General features: G+C 38.9%; 2 protein-coding genes across 3 annotated transcripts in view; both read left to right on the top strand.

The window, feature by feature from the left end:
- LOC149198873 (adenylosuccinate synthetase, chloroplastic-like) overlaps positions 1-7,792 on the top strand; it is a 186,184-nt gene extending 178,392 nt beyond the window's left edge. Inside the window, exons 6-7 of the mRNA XM_089400393.1 lie at positions 6,454-6,673; positions 7,659-7,792. The gene's annotated coding sequence lies outside the window, so the exon portion shown is untranslated. The remainder of the gene's footprint in view (positions 1-6,453; positions 6,674-7,658) is intronic.
- Positions 3,710-5,503, top strand: LOC149198874 (adenylosuccinate synthetase 2, chloroplastic-like). Of its 2 annotated transcripts, XM_089402195.1 has the most exons (4): positions 3,710-4,331; positions 4,424-4,765; positions 4,963-5,116; positions 5,251-5,503. In XM_089402195.1, the coding sequence occupies exons 2-4, from the start codon at positions 4,734-4,736 to the stop codon at positions 5,371-5,373; spliced, it is 309 nt and encodes a 102-aa protein (XP_089258321.1). In that variant the 5' UTR covers positions 3,710-4,331; positions 4,424-4,733; the 3' UTR covers positions 5,374-5,503. The 2 variants fall into 2 exon arrangements, with proteins under 2 accessions (XP_089258321.1, XP_089258320.1); XM_089402194.1 differs by having other exon boundaries at positions 4,424-5,116.
- Positions 7,793-17,419: the final 9,627 nt, after the last annotated feature.

Genomic DNA, 17,419 nt, shown 5'->3' with positions numbered 1-17,419 from the left:
TGATGTCCACACAGCCTTCGCAACAAACCAAAACTGATCGGGATCCTCACTTCCTAGACCCTTGAAAAATCGCAACTTCATTGTACTCGACATGTTGAATGGAAGTGGTGGAGATGGCAGTGTAGGCGAGGGTGTGTGTTGTGGAGGTGAAGGTGGAGGTGGGGTGGATGGAGGATGTGTACTTGAAAAACCTTGTCTTATCAATTGGATAGCACTATGTGGTGAGCCCTGTATCGCTCCTTCCTCGTCACTTGAAGGAGGTCCAATCACTGGGCTATATTCAGGCCCTGCTTTTTCTTGGTTTCTAAAGCTTCATCCACTTCACGTAGATCCAAAAATCAAGGCAATGGCATAACTCTATTTTCACATAAGAGCATCTTAATCCAAGTATTCAAAGATCTTAAATACTTACCTCGCGGTCCCTTGAAGAAGCGTCGCTCTGCTTCGCTTAACTGAGTGAAGTATCAACTGCGAACTTTGTCACAAATCCTCCTATGACCCAATCAAGCCAGTGATCAACAGCGTGCGTGATCTTATCCTCAAAATCTTCCAATATCCGCACTAATTCCGGGGTCCACACTATTGGACCGTCAAGCCTCCACCTTCCTTGGTCGTCTGCCAATTTAGCTATTCACTCATACAGCTTGATCAGGAAAGTGCAGAAAAAAAGTTTCGTGTATCTTAGTGTATAAATATTTGTCCAACCATTGTTCTTTTGACAAGTGCAGGTTCATGTTCTCCTGCACCGTGAATTCGTGCATCTTCCTATCCAACCAATTCTAAATTTCCTTTTTGGTCGAATTCCAGTGATGCGACATCACACCTCTTTATGTAGATCCCGGTCTCGACAACAGAACCATTTTTTGGCTTAGGGGGTCCTAACCCAGGTTCAAAGTTAGTTACGCCAAACAAATCCTTACACTACTTGCCCTTTTGGCATCAATCCGCGGTGCGCAGACTGAAGTCTTACCTGAAGTAGTATGGGGGGACACTAAAACCAAGTTTCTGCACCCAGAGATCAGTGTGATTCCCTTTTCACACCCTAGATCTGCCTTCACGTAGATCTCCAAGCCCTTAAGACCTGGTATTGTATCTTCCCTCTAATGGCCTCTAGACCTCCGCGAAGGTCTACGATCGTATTTTGTAGATTCTAAACAGGAAAATTAGCTACTTACACGCACCATAGGTTGTCCTTAGATCAGTATTTACTTACTTCTACCTAAGTACTTGATAAACATAATATAAAGTCCTATTATCTTCGCATAATCACTTATCATTAATTTCATTCAGTTAATTGACTGTATCCATTAAATTCGCGCATCAATACAACATTATTTCATAAAGACATCATTCATCATAACATATATCACAAAAGTAAGGAGATAAAACACAAGAATTTCTACTACAGTCGTCTTTATCAATCTTTAGTAAAGGTTTACAGACCCAATCTTCCTTGCGCACTTAGTTGCAGACACTACTCTAGGCCTCTGCGCACTTAGCTTCAAAGCCTTTCTTCCCCTATTTGACCTACTTCTCTGTGCTATTACTTCACTTCTATTGACCCATTACATCTAAGACATCTCTCTTAGACTCTTTAAGACACCTATTTATACAATCCCATGGTCTACAAACCATGGGTAGATCTCAAAAACTGACTCAAGTTTACATAAACAAGGGTAAAGACCATATTTGACTCTTGACTAGCTACGTGCTCCGCGTCCACAATTTGCGGAGAATTTACATCTTTTTACATCAAAATTTGGGCTTTTGCCCCAAAAACCTGACCCAGGGGACCCCATCCGAACACTTAATAATAAAAAAATGTATGCTTATGACATGTGCAGAGGTGAGTTGAAAATAAATGGTGTAGTCTAACTTATAGACGAATGGTCTCTTTCACGACATTTTTCCGGGTTAATTTTAATCAAAATTCAACATGAATTTTTAAAAACTTGATTTTAATTTGTTTAATCTGCATAATTTGACTGTCTCAAGAGTTTTTTAGGGTGTTGAATCCATTTATGCATTCAAAAATGTATTTTAAACAACAAAAAATCTTAAATTGAAACAATACGATTTATTCGCATTAGTGTGACATAAATTAAAAAAATTGTAAAAGCTTTTCAATGTGTTAAATATTACCGGGTCACAGTGTAGCGAATAATGATATCTAACAAAATTAGAGGCGACAAACAAAGAAAAAACATTTGAATAATGGAAATAATAAATTTATGAACTTGCATAAACCATATGAAATGGAAAATGACAAGTAGTGTTAATATAATGTATGGGCCATTCCTATTACTGTGACATAAATTAGAAGTTTTGTAAAAGCTTCTCGATGTGTAAAATAAAATCACTTGATAGTTCCACAGCATACAAGTCTATATGCACCAGCTTACAGTGTGGCACATGCTGAGGGCATAGCCATTGCAAACAACTACAGGATGTAACAAACTTCAATTATTTCTGAAGTTCACCATTATACAATGTCTATGCATCCCTTTCATTGCAGACAAAACCATTACTCAACGGTGAATCTAAATATTGGGACTCTGAATTCCTACTCTGAATTCCTGACTACAATCTTGATATTTGCAGGGGTGCTGACATTTGTGAGCCCCTCTGCCATCACAGGCTAAAATAACTCCAAATCACTATATTGCTCCAGAAAATGTCTCCTGCACTCCTCGGCTGCCTCTCTTCGTGTAGCGACCAATGATATCCAACAAAATTAGAAGCGGCAAACCAAAATATACATTTAAATAATGGAAATAATAAATTACTCAAAATCTGAAATAATAAATTTATCAACTTGCATAACCCATATGAAGTGGAAACTGAGGAATAGTCTTAATATAATGTTAAGATAACATAATGAAGACAACTCAGAGGCATATATGTTTTCGAGTACATGTTTTTTTATTAATTTTAAATAAAATTGGTAAGAATTATAAAAAAACAGAAAAATTACATGAAATTGTTTTAAGAAAAATTTATTCCATTTATAAATTAAACACTCTAAATAATAAATTAGATTCTTTTCTAAAATTGTTTTAGGAAAAAATTATTCCATCTATAAATTAAACACCCTCAATAATAATTTTCTCGAACAACTCCACTCAATTTAACATATTGGTTTGTTTTTTTAATATACTCTCTTCAGACTTTGGGGTCGCGGTTGCCTAAATTTTTGGTCCGACTCAACATGGTATATGAGCTTAGGCGATTTTACCACTAAACGTATATTTTCTTATTCAACATGTTCACTCATCCGTGTCAACACTGTATTTAGCATTGCACTGTTCGCGGTTTAACCAGTGTTTTTTTTGTTCATTTAGAAATCCCACTTCTTACCTCAATACAATTTTTTAATTTTTCGCCTCACTGATCCCACTACTAGCTGCTGATTTGAAAGGTTTATCTTCAAATTTTGTATTTTTATGTAATAAGACGTTTTTCTTTGAAATGAACTTTTCTAAAATCTACTTGTGATAGATTATGTGTTAAATAATTGTTAATCCTTCAATAACCAAAAATAGATCACTGATCCCACTACTCGCTGTTGATTTGAAAAATTTATCTTCAAATTTTATATTTTTATGCCATAAGACATTTCTCTCTGAAATGAACTTCCCTAAAATCCACTTGTCATAGATTATGTGTTAAATGATTGTTAATCCTTCGATAACGGAAAGTAGATCAAGGGAAGATAGTTGAGTGGTTGCAACTATTCACGAACCTTCGTCTTCTCCGACAGACCTCTGAAACGGGCTCCATCGAATCTCTGGGGAAAATTTTATCCATGGCTTTCCTGAATGTTTAGCTATTTCCTTCTGTTCAAATCCTTCAGTTTCATCCCCCTTTACCCCAGTTCCATTCTGGATTACCCTCCGAGATAAAAAAAAAAAAAGAAGCTATCTGCCTGAACAGGATCATAGCTTCTGCCAGGGATTTGGTGTTTTGAAGGTTGCTCAATCCGCGGTCTGTGGGAATAAATGGCATCTGCGCTGATTAGCGATCTCTGTGTTCCGAATTTGCACGGATTTTCGCATGATAAGAAGAGGAGGAAACAAGGGTTGCGGTCAGGGTTTGCGCATTCTGTGAAATTGCATTAGGCTAAAGGTCAAATTGTATTGTAGAGTAGAAGGATAAAATGCAATGCTAGCGTCGAGGAGGCCGACGCCATTATTGAGGCAGAGAAAGCGGAAGATCCTTTTAAATCCCTGAGTCAAGTGTGTGCAGTGCTGGGAACTCAGTGGGGTGACGAAGGAAAGGGCAAGCTCGTTGAAGTTTTAGCACAGCGCTATGATATTGTGGCCCATTGTTAGGTACATACCCATCCTCCATTTTTTTTTCATTGTCGTTAAATCCATCTTAACTGGTAAGTATATTTACCGATTATACTAGATCTTTATCGCAGGGAGGGGCAAATGCAGGTCACACCATATACAATAGCGAGGGAAAGAAATTTTCTCTTCACCTTGTCCCTTCTGGAATAGTGAATGAGAAAGCCCTATGAGTTATTGGGAATGGAGTTGTTGTGCATCTTCCAGGACTATTTGAAGAGATAGATGGGCTTGAGTCTAATGGAGTTTCTTGCAAAGGAAGACTATTGATTTCTGACCGTGCTCATTTACTATTTGATTTCCATCAAACTATTGATGGAATGAGAGAAGCAGAACTTGCAGGGTCATTAATTGGAACGACAAAAAGAGGGATTGGTCCTTTCCATGCAAGCAAGGCAATCTGGAATGGTATTCGGGTAAGTGATTTGAGGCACATGGATACATTTCCTGAGAAGTTGGATATTCTTTTGCATGATGCCGCATCCCGTTTTAAAGGCTTTGAGTATAGTAAAGGCATGTTACAGACTGAAGTGGAGCATTACAAGAGATATTCTAAGCGAATAGAACCTTATATTGCTGACACTGTTCATTTGATGAATGATGCATTCTCAAGCGGGAAGAAGATTTTGGTTGAAGGGGGCCAGGCGACCATGTTAGATGTCGATTTTGGAACTTATCCATTTGTCACTACTTCTAATCCATCTGCCGGTGGAATCTGTACTGGACTTGGTATTGCTCCAAGACATATTGGTGATATGATTGGTGTGGTATGTGAGATAATTTTTAATTAACATGCATATGCAAATTCATGCAGGTTAAAGTTCTAATGAAAATTGGATACATCAAGAAAGTTTTAAAAATTTACTGATGACTAACGACAGTTTTGATCTGCATGCTAAAGCGTACACAACAAGAGTTGGTTCAGGTCCTTACCCGACAGAACTCTTGGATGAAGCAGGTGAAGATCTTCAATCAGCTGGACATGGCACCACAACTGGCCGGCCTCGTCATTGTGGTTGGCTAGATCTGGTTGCACTTAAATATTCTTGTCAAATCAATAGTTTCTCAACACTTAATCTCACAAAGATTGACGTACTTTCTGGGTTATATCGAATTAGGCTTGGGATAGCCTATAAAGGGCCTGATGGAAAAGTGTTGAAATGTTTTCCTACGGACCTTGACCTTCTGCAAAAAGTAGAGGTACTTTCCTTTCAATTCAGAGCCATGGATCTCAATTACTTAACAGGCAACTTAAAATAGTATGCTTCTGTAATTATTATGTATGAGTATTGCAAGTATCTTGAAAAACATTTTGTGATGCATAACAGTTGAAAAAGGGGAACGTCAGGCATAATAAGTGAAAAAATATTGTGACTAGATGTCAGGCCGACATCTACAAGCCTGTGTTTTGATCTTTAGATTATACGAATACATATATGGTTCAAATCCATAATCAGTAGAATAGTACCATATAGGCAACAACTAAATGAAGCATATTTGTTTGTACCATGGAGGCAACAGTTACATTAATGTCAGTGTATCTGATGATGTCTGTTTAAGCTTCACATCCTTGTGAGGTTTAATCAGACAGCTTCATTTACGATGATCATTATATCGAGTGCTATGCTGCAATCTCTACCTTTAAAAAATCAGAAATCCACTATTTTAGTACTCTACATTGTATATGTATGAATTATTTTGCTAAAACTTACAGAAAGCTTGTTTGCACTAAGGCTTTGGCCCCATAATTTTCGCCTCTTGAACCTTTGAACCTCAATTTGTTCTTGACAACACATTTTTGCATTCTTTTGACTGATAAATTTCATGGATCTAACTGTTAATTTTATTTTATTTGGTCATTTGTGTTGGACCTGCTACCAGTTTGAGTCTCTCTCGGTATATAGTTTTATTTGTATCTTTGTAGATAATATTCTGCATATGTCATATTCCTTTTCCCTTGCAGTTTGTTTCTAACATTATGTCATGTCAAGGTTATTTGAAATCTTGTTTCCTTGAGAAAGTTTCTCATTTCAAACTCAAATTTTGATAAAAGCATTTTTCTCTTCTCTGGTACCCAATTCTAATATAACTTGGTCACATGCAGGTTTTTAAGATCTGCCTGGATCGCAGGCTGATATATCTAAAGTGAGAAGCTATCAAGACTTACCATCTGCTGCTTGCCTCTATGTGGAAAGGATCGAGAGTTTACTTGGAATACCAATCGATTATATTGGTGTTGGGCCAGGCCGTGATGCTTTAACAGTGAAGTAATAGGATGAACAGATTTTAAAGTCATCCCATGGAGTTTGCTGTCCAAGAAGCAGGTCAAAAACATGCATGGGAACTTTTAATGGCCTAACATTCCCTGTGTCATTTTTGGCTTTTGTGACTTTTTTATATCAGTCCCTTGTCCAGAACACTTTGGTTAGTCTAAGCAGGAATAAATTCAGGAAACTATAGGCTCTTGTTTTCTACAATGCATGAGCGTTTGAAAACAGAGAGGTATTAGTAACTCGTCACTGCGAAACTGAAAAAGGGTACGTAACCAACAAATCATACTACCATATCTGAAGAAAAAGCAGCAGCTAAAAAGAGAAATTATACTAATGCATATATAGTTTACTTGCATGATAATCATGTGTTTTCAGCTATAAAACATTGTTTGCAGTGGTTGGTAAAATTCAGCTAGTGCAATTGTGTTGGATAATGAAATTTTCCATCATCTCCTGATTTTCTGCCACTATTTCACCACTGGCTGATAAACTCACAATGTTTCTAGCTGATATTTTCAAGATTTTTGGAATTAGTGTCCAGTTAATGCCCAAGGGTCATAAAAAGGAATGTCAAGCATGTATTAAAAGGTTCATGATGATAATGGGTTCCATGACCAGTGAAGGTATCATCCGAAGATCTTTCTGTCTTTTTCTTTCCGATCTTCAAATAGAGAAGAAATCAAATTGCACTTGAACCTTTGACCCTCAATTTGTTCTTGACAACACATTTTTGCATTCTTTTGACTAATAAATTTCATGGATCTAGCTGTTAATTTTATTTTATTTGGTCATTTGTGTTGGACCTGCTACTAGTTTGAGTCTCTCTCGGTATATAGTTTTATTTGTATCTTTGTAGATAATATTTTGCATATGACATATTCCTTTTTCCTTGTAGTTTGTTTCTAACATTTTGTCATGTCAAGGTTATTTGAAATCTTGTTTCCTTTAGAAAGTTTCTCATTTCAAACTCAAATTTTGATAAAAGCATTTTTCTCTTCTCTGGTACCCAATTCTAATATAACTTGGTCACATGCAGGTTATTTATGAAGATCTGCCTGGATGGCAAGCTAATATATCTAAAGTGAGAAGCTATCAAGACTTACCATCTGCTGCTTGCCTCTATATGGAAAGGATCGAGAGTTTACTTGGAATACCAATCGATTATATTGGTGTTGGGCCAGGCCGTGATGCTTTAATAGTGAAGTAATAGGATCAACAGATTTTAAAGTCATCCCATGGAGTTTGCTGTCCAAGAAGTATTAGAATATTCCTATTTAGTATCCTATTCCTACTTAGTATTTAATACTCATCTATTCTGTTATCTTTATTCTTTTAGGCAGTTTCAGCTATGAAACTAATTGTTTCCATATTCTACATAGAAACTTGATGTTTCTATTATTGTAAATTCATTGTATTATTATTGAGCTTCTGCTTGCTCAAAATTAATTAATTCATTCGACATTCTTTTATGGTATCAGAGCCTGGTTAAGAGATTTCTTGAACAGTTATTCTCTCTGCATCCTAATCTCTTGAGTTCTTTCTTTCATTCCTTTCTAAGGTCGAGCCCTCTGTAAGCCAGGTCGCCTTCACTGAGTCTTAGCCTCGGCTTTGCTCACTGTGATAAAAGCTTACAGTCATCTATCTCGATACAAAAATGGATTCTTTTCCTGCATTATTATTTTTTCTGAGGAATTAACTTTGTGGCGGTGACCGTTTCGTGGGCGCGGGATTCATTTTTTGGCTGGCCAGTTTGCATCACAACCCGGTAACTATAAGATCGGGTGCTCGCACCTTCCGTATCTGAACGAATACCTATATTATCTTGCCCGCGATAAGTTTTTTGACAAAGCTCTTTGATGATCTTGTTTATTGCATCATTCTCGTAATACACGTCAATTCCGACGGCTTTTCGGAATCAATTGCACGATCAGAAACCCTAGGAGCTAGATCGTGGTGTTATGGGCAACAGTCTTTTTGTCGTTTGAAGCCTTGTGTCGCTGGGTTGGTGGGCTGTTTGCCTCTCAGTGACGTGCTCCAGACACCGGTCTCATCGTGGTCCTCGTCTTTTCTATTGGTCAATCGTATGCAAAGAAGTCTGCACAAAAGCGGAACAGGAAGGAATAGAAAGCAAAATCGAAAGGCCGAGACGTGAAACTTTGACGGCATTCTCGGTTTATCAAAACGACGGCTCACGTATTTTCAGTCTACGTATTTTCAGCTTTAATTTTATGCGGATGCATGCAACCTCTTGTCATGGAAAATCTCGACAGAACTTTCAAAGGATCCGAAAATAGATCCCCTCCGCAGATCTGAATTATTAATTCTTCTTCGTCGGATATTTTGATCCTCAATGCTATATAAATCCTTATACGAATGTCCAAGCTTTATATGTATGTGTTAAGAAATGTCAACGTCACACTTGTGAAGGAGCCGACTTATGACAACTGAAGCCGACATATCTGTGGACTGATATAGATCTAAGGCATGGTGTTGATTGACACTGGCACATATTCTTTTCTAGAACAGAGTGTGAAAAATTAAGCCTGAGACAATTTTTTTTTGAAAAATTCAGGACTGTCTAAATTGTTATCTAGCAAAGAACTGAGTTAATTTTTGTGCAGTGGAATCTGCTCTATTGCTACCTTTTCTAGACTGTGGAGATATATTTTTTGGACTTCTGTATTGTCTTTTGGAAAATGGCCACGCTCACCAATCTGATGTTAGAAGGAAATCAACATTTTAATGGCAGCAACTATAACATTTGGAAACATAGAATGTTGACCATTTTTGAATACAGGCATCTTGATTAGCTCATTTTGGGCAAAGAGCTTCATCCCGGTACAGCTGGTACCGATAAAGATAAATTTGATGATCGAAATCGAGAGGCTGTTATGCTTCTCAAGCTCTCTGTCACTGATGATCAGTTACCACAGATTCCTTCTGGCAAGACAGCTGCCGAAATCTGGCAACAGTTGAAAGAACTGCACGAGACATCTGACAAAAGCAGAGCCTTTTTTCTCAAAAATCAGTTGTTCTCCATCATGATGGACGAACATATGTCTTTACAGGAACATCTCAACAAAATTAAAGACATTCGAGATCAGCTCGAAGCCATTGGTCGGACCATGGAGGAAGAAGATATGGTAGTCATTACTTTGAAAAGTCTACCGAAATCTTATGAACACTTCATAGAAACACTCAACATTACCACCACAAATGTTGATCTGAATTTTCCAGAGTTATGTACCAAACTTCTGCAGCAGGATCGGTGGAAACAACAGTTTGGTAGTGGTGCTTCATCAGTATCCTCGGAAAATGCATTTGCTGCAAAATATCAGTCCTCTCAGTCCTTTCAGCAGAAAGGCTCTTCTTAGCCTTTTGATCCTGCTAGGAAGAAAAGTGTGCAGTGTAATTACTGTCACAGGTTCGGTCACATGAAGAAAGATTGCCGACAGAGGATTGCTTCTGAACAGAAGAAACAGGGAGGGCCACATCAGACAGCAAATGTTGCAGAACATTCCGAGCAGACAGACTCTGCCTTTTACGCCTTTATGGCTAAAAGGTCTTCAGATCATGTTCCTTCCTCTGCATGGTACATTGATTCTGGTGCATAACGCCATTTCTCTCACAGGCGTGACTGGTTTATTGACTTCTCACCTTTCAGTGATTCCGTGGTATTTGGCGGAGGTGAAAAGTACATAGTAGCTGGCAGAGGTACAGTTCAAATTCAGTCTGGTGGGCGCACACTCATATTTCTGAATGTATACTATGTTCCTGGTATGGAAATTAATCTGCTATCTGTCAGTCAGATTATGAGGAATTCTCCTCAGCTTGATGTTGTGTTCAGTGCACACAAGTGCTCCATTATTGACAGGGAGACTAGTCTAACAGTTGCTGTTGGCCTAGAGGACCATGGTCTATACAGGCTACTTGACACCGGTGACTCTCCAGAAGTGGCTCTAGAAGCACGTGTCTCTCCCATCAGCACTCTATGGCATCAGCCATATGGGCATCTAAATATGCAGTATCTCTCTCAGCTCTCTCGGGAGGGACTTGTGTCAGGATTACCTGATATTCAGACTCAGCAGTTGGGGGTATGCAGCGCCTGTCAAGCGGGAAAGCAACATCAGTCTTCATTCAAAGATGGAGAATCTTGGCGCGCATCTAAGGTACTCCAGTTACTTCATGCTGATATTTGTGGTCCTATGAATACAGCTTCTATCACTGCTTGCAAATATTTTTTACTTATTGTATATGATTTCAGTAGAAAGATGTGGGTGTATTTTCTAAAAAATAAATCTGATGCTCTTAGTACCTTTCAGAAGTTTAAAACCTTAGTTGAAAAAGAATCTGGTTGTAACATCATGACCCTTAGGACCGACAATGGGGGGGAATTTTGTTCCTCAGATTTTGCCAAATTCTGTGATATTCATGGCATCAAATGTCAATTAACCACACCTTACACTCCTCAGCAGAAAAATGTTGTCGAGCGTCGCAACCGCACGGTTTTTGAAATGGCTCGTTCCATGTTACAACATAGGAGTGTTCCAAACAAATTCTGGGCTGAAGCAGTATTTACTACTGTTTATCTTCTTAACCGACACCTACTCAGGCTGTTAAAGGGAAGACTCCTTAAGAGGTTTGGTCTGGCCGTAAGCCTAAGATCAGTCACCTCAAAGTATTTGGCTCAGTTGCGTATGTTTGGATTCCACCTGCTAAGCGCTCTAAGTTGGATTCCAAAAGCCAGAAACTCATGATGACAGGTTATAGTGATCATCACAAGGCCTATAGGATGATAAATATAGCCACCGGTCGTCTTAGCTTCAGTCGGGATGTAGTATTTGATGAAGACAGAGGATTTTTTCAGTCTTCTTCTTCTAAGCAGTGTTCTGAGGATCAACCTCACAGTGTTCTTCTTCCGGTCGGTCCACCTGATGGGAGGGATGATGTAGCATCAATATTTGATGACACTCTATCTGATATTCCTCCAGAAAAAAACCCTCCTCTTGCTGCTCCTATTGATCTTGAGTCTTCTTCATCTCCTCCTGATATTGGTTCCTCTACTCTTCGGCCCAAATGGTGGGCTAAAACCATTGGTGATCTCCGAGATGATGAGCTTCTTGAAGGTAGAACTTCTAGACATAAGAACAAACGACAATCTACAGTCAATTTTGCTCTTATGGCTAACCTTCATAGTATTTTTGAGCCTCAAACCTATTCAGAGGCTAAGGGTACATCTGAGTGGGAACAGGCTATGGAAGCCGAATTTCAGAGTCTTCAGAAGAATCACACATGGACACTTTCTGATCTTCCTGCAAAAAAAAAACGCATAAGCTGCAAATGGGTGTATAAAGTGAAATACAAAGCTGATGGCACCCTAGACAAGTATAAAGCTCGTCTTGTGGCTCGAGGGTTCTCACAGAAGGAAGGCATCGACTATGAAGAGACTTTTGCTCCTACAGCCAAGATGAGTACCATAAGGCTTTTCCTTGCTCTCGCAACGCAGTTCAATTGGAAATTTCATCAGATGGATGTAAAGAGTGCTTTCCTAAATGGTGATCTCCAAGAAGAAGTCTACATGACGCAGCCTCCAGGATTCAAGGTTGCTGGTCAAGAACAGAAAGTGTGTCGATTAGCTAAATCAATCTATGGATTGAAGCAAGCTCCTCGGGCTTGGTACATGAAAATTGATCAGTATCTGACAGATCAGGGTTTTCAGCGGAGTCCATCTGATGCAAACCTGTATATCAAGCATACTGGTGATGATATCTTGCTTGTGGTTGTATATGTGGATGATATTATCATTACTGGCAGCTCTGCACATTTGATCCATGGGATCAAACAAGATTTATGCAGAACTTTTGAGATGACAGACTTGGGACTTCTTCATTACTGTCTGGGGGTTGAAGTTTGGCAGACTGAAAATCATATCTTTCTCTCTCAGTCCAAGTATGCCAAAAATCTTGTGGACAGATTCAGAATGCAGGATTGCAAACTGGCCACGACTCTTATGGAACCAGGGCTCAAATTATCATCTCAGTCATCCTCTCCTCCTCTGGATGAAACTTTATTCAGGCAACTAGTGGGCAGTCTCATCTATCTTACTGCCACCAGACCTGACATCAGTTTTACAGTAAGCTATATCTCCCGCTTTATGTCAGCACCTAAAGCTGATCATTGGATAGAAGCAAAGCGTGTGCTACGATATGTGCGTGGTACATCTGATTATGGCCTCCTATATACTCGCAGTTCCAATCCTATACTCAGTGGTTACACTGATTCTGACTGGGTTGGTTCGGTTGATGACCGTAAGTCTACAGCTGGGTATGTGTTTAGTCTAGGATCAGGTGTTGTTACTTGGACTAGTAAGAAGCAACAGACCAGTTCAGCGGAGTCCATCTGATGCAAACCTGTATATCAAGCATACTGGTGATGATATCTTGCTTGTGGTTGTATATGTGGATGATATTATCATTACTGGCAGCTCTGCACATTTGATCCATGGGATCAAACAAGATTTATGCAGAACTTTTGAGATGACAGACTTGGGACTTCTTCATTACTATCTGGGGGTTGAAGTTTGGCAGACTGAAAATCATATCTTTCTCTCTCAGTCCAAGTATGCCAAAAATCTTGTGGACAGATTCAGAATGCAGGATTGCAAACTGGCCACGACTCTTATGGAACCAGGGCTCAAATTATCATCTCAGTCATCCTCTCCTCCTCTGGATGAAACTTTATTCAGGCAACTAGTGGGCAGTCTCATCTATCTTACTGCCACCAGACCTGACATCAGTTTTACAGTAAGCTATATCTCCCGCTTTATGTCAGCACCTAAAGCTGATCATTGGATAGCAGCAAAGCGTGTGCTACGATATGTGCGTGGTACATCTGATTATGGCCTCCTATATACTCGCAGTTCCAATCCTATACTCAGTGGTTACACTGATTCTGACTGGGCTGGTTCGGTTGATGACTGTAAATCTACAGCTGGGTATGTGTTTAGTCTAGGATCAGGTGTTGTTACTTGGAATACCCTATTGGACCAAGGAAAGTTCGAGCGACCAAGCTGGGTTACTGAAAGGTCACTCGAAAAAACCGAACTATTGTTGCATCCTCTGAAGTTCTAGGGATTAAGAAGACTTTAGTTTTCTACAGAGGGCGTGTTCGCCATGGAGAAAGAACCAATTGGCAGATGCATGAGTACATTCTTGATTATTGCAACGATAGCAATTCAAATACTGTGCAACAATCATATGTACTTTGTAAAGTCTTTGAGAAAAACATTAGCAGAAGATGTAAACGCTGTTCTGCTTCATCCTCTCAAGTGAACAAAACTGAATACCCTGATGGAGAACATGGTGAAATGGTTTCGTTGAATATACAGAATGTCACTCGAGCTACAAATGACTTCAATATTACACCAAATGGCTTCTAGGGCAGGGTTCAGTTCTGAATGATGTTCTTGCTCTTAGAGGGCATTCAGAGGTCCCTGATAATGATAAGGAAGAAAATGGACCAATAGAACAAGTTGCTTTCGCCAATCAGCCTTAGCAGTTTGTATGTAACAAAGATCCATTCTCAGAAGGTGCATGCTTCGATTTTATCAGTAAGGGTAAATGTGAAAGAGGTGCAGAGTGCAAGTTTCGCCATAGTTCAGATGATGGTTGTTCCCATACCTTTGTCCAAAGCACCAGCTGTGTGAAGTGAATTTTTAAAGGCAGGGAAGAAGTTAGGATTTGAGTTTGATGTGATTAGACCTGGAGAGAATGATATTGATGTCAGAATGTCATTGAAGAAAGTATTATATGGAGGAATGTGCTATTTCTTTGTGGAGCCCCCAGAGGGAACTATATTAGCACATCCCCTTGCACCTGAAGAGAAGATGCCTATACAATTTGCACGTGAGGTACTAGCCAGATTCATACAGTTATATTTGGAACAGTGAATGGTGTTATTGGTGTCATTGCATCTTTTCCTCAGGAGAAATATCTGTTTCTTGAAAAGTTGCAAGCAAATCTTGTCAAAATGATCAAGGGAGTAAGGTGCTTAAGCCATGAACAATGACGATCATTTAGCTATGAAAGGAAGGCTGTGTTTTTGAAATTACACAACAGTTTCGTAGCGTGCTACGAAACTGCTGTAGCTGCATGTTACAATTGAGTTGATCAATTATAATTGACAAAGCGGCAAATATTTTTGAAAGGTTTTGTCATCACACAGGTACATGGGAAAGGCTTACAACACATCAAGGACATGGAAATCTGCTCCATTTTGGGTAATTAAAAGATAAAGGACATGCTTCTTTGGATTCGAATATTTTGAGGAAAACTAAAGACCAGTAAACAGGGGTAGTTTCCTATGTTTCAGGGCATTGGAAAACATGTGACATTGAAGACAAACATGGAACCTTGAAGACTCATCACAGCTAAACTAGAAGGGAACTAGATGTCAAAGAACGAGGATGATTATAGACCAAGGCTGTTATGGAATTAGAGTCCTACTTGATTTAGATGTCTAGAAAGGTCTAATGGGAGTTTGTTACATTAAATAGGCAGTATAGGCAGTTGAAAGCTAAACAGATGTCAGTAATAGAAGTAGTTTTCGAATTCCCCTCATGCTGGAGGAGGAATCTCGATCAGTTAGAATAAGAGCTCTATATATAGCTGAAACAACAATTTAATCAGGGTTGGAAAATTTTATGGAAAAGCTTGTATTTGGCTTATGTAAGACTCATTTTCAGTAATACATGCTTGACTTTACTTCTCAGGATTCATGAAGGATTTTTTATGTTCAGAACATGTGATGTTGTCCTTTTCTTAATTCTTACAGTGGTATGGATGTATAATCACTCAGAATTCACTGAATGTGCTCTGACTTCCTGTATACATTTATAAACTGTGTGGTCCCATATGAGTTTATGTTCTGAATGTTTAAATGCTGAATGCCCTGACTTCCATGTAAGGTTGAGTTCATTGTTATATTGAGGTGTTGTTGACTCCATAAGCCCAATGGATGTTTACTGATCATGTTCAACCATTCATATTTTTCACTTGTTTCATAGAGTTAGCCATCTAATCTTTATCAAAATTATTAACCTTTGAGAGAGCCCTCTCAGGTTGAGGAGGCTAAGCCTCAGCCAAAAGTTGGTTTGAAAGAGTTACATAAGGTCTTCCTGATCAGCAGCCTCAGGGGCATGATTTTGTGATAACAGGTGACATGGAAATCATTAATGGGTTATACTCCAATTGTGAGTATATTGGTCAAAAAATGGACACACTTTCACTTTCTATCAAAGTTGAAAGGATGATCTTGAACTAATCCCCTGTAAGCCCTAGGTTATAGGCAGGGTCACTCTTTGGCTACAACAATGGCATCCTTATTTTTATAAGAGGACCGGATGATCCAGGTGGATATTGGTGGCCACCCACATATTCCAACTTGACCCCTAGTCAGTTTCATCTATTTCCTTGATTATTGCAACATTTACTATTTTCAGTAATTTTTTGAGTCTTGAATTTCGTGAGTTGTTTTGACCCCCTAAACATCATTTTATGAGGTCTACAGCAGAATTGTAGCCCTAGGTTGGGGCCTGTGACAAACCCTATAGTATTCAGAGAGAAATTTCCAATAAGGTATCGTACGCGGCAAACAAAGATCATATGACCAAGTAACGACCTCGGGAATTTGGTTGCCCCACTCACCCGAACGGGACCCACAAAATCTTGGTGTTTCATCTCCTCGGGTTATGGTTTTGGTTGTTTAGGGATTTTCTTTGATGTTGAATAACAAAAAAGCCCTTGAGCCTCATTGTAACATAGTTTAGATGCATGTAGTTGTAACATCTCTTCTCATATATAAGATACCATTGCCTGAGATAGTTTATTTCCATTGTGTATTTAAGCATATTTTAGTTCTTTGTTATTAATGAAATGAATTTTTATTTTTGCTACATCTCTATGTTTATGTTTATATTTCTATTCTATTACATTCCTGCATAAGTCTAGATCAGTGGTATCAGAGTGGTCTGCTCTTTTTCTGTTTTTCTTTGCATGTCCCTAACGAGGTTAGGGTATAAGGAGTTAGGGCTCGAATTGGTTGAACCTTTTCAAGATCAGCCTCCCAAACCCCGACGACCTCCCATGGTGTAAGAAAAGAAAGACGAGGGAGAAAGAGATCATTTTAAAATACTTCTCAAGGAGACCCTTGATAAATAGAGGAAAACGATGATGGATAACTTTGCCCAGATCCTTTGATGACTACTCACATGTGACGCATCTTCATCTAGTAGCCACTTTGGAGGCACCACTTCTTTTAAGGTACAAGTTAATTTTGACATTCCCATATTTGAAGGCCAGATAGATGCAGATGTCATAGATAGATGGTTAAATCTGTTGGAAGGATATTTTTCGGTTCATGACTTTTCCAATCGGGAAAAAATTACTTTTTCACTCCTCAAAGTTGCCCCCCGTGTCAAGGATTGGTGGGAAACCTACTGTGAGCAAAAGAATGAGAGGAAATCCTAACTATTTTCAGTTGTACTCACTTCAACTTATTTTCGAGATGGCATCAAGGAACAATATTACCCTATTGAGAGATATGAATATAAATACATAAAGTGGACCACACTGCGTCAAGGAAGGGACCAAGATGTGCCAAAGTTCACAAATCTTTTTCATGCCCTTCGCGCAACGTTGGGTATCAAGTATTCTGAGTGACATTTGGTACTCATGTACCATGGTTGTTTACATAGGTACATCTAGAATGAAATGGAGTTCCTAGAAATCTCCACTCTTA

The sequence above is a fragment of the Pinus tabuliformis genome, chromosome 2_1 (genome assembly GCF_031772625.1).
Source record: "Pinus tabuliformis cultivar Carrire ecotype Pingquan chromosome 2_1, CPIR1, whole genome shotgun sequence".
NCBI lineage: Eukaryota > Viridiplantae > Streptophyta > Pinopsida > Pinales > Pinaceae > Pinus > Pinus tabuliformis.
Note: the sequence above shows the minus strand (reverse complement) of the source record. Positions and strands in the feature narration are given on the sequence as shown.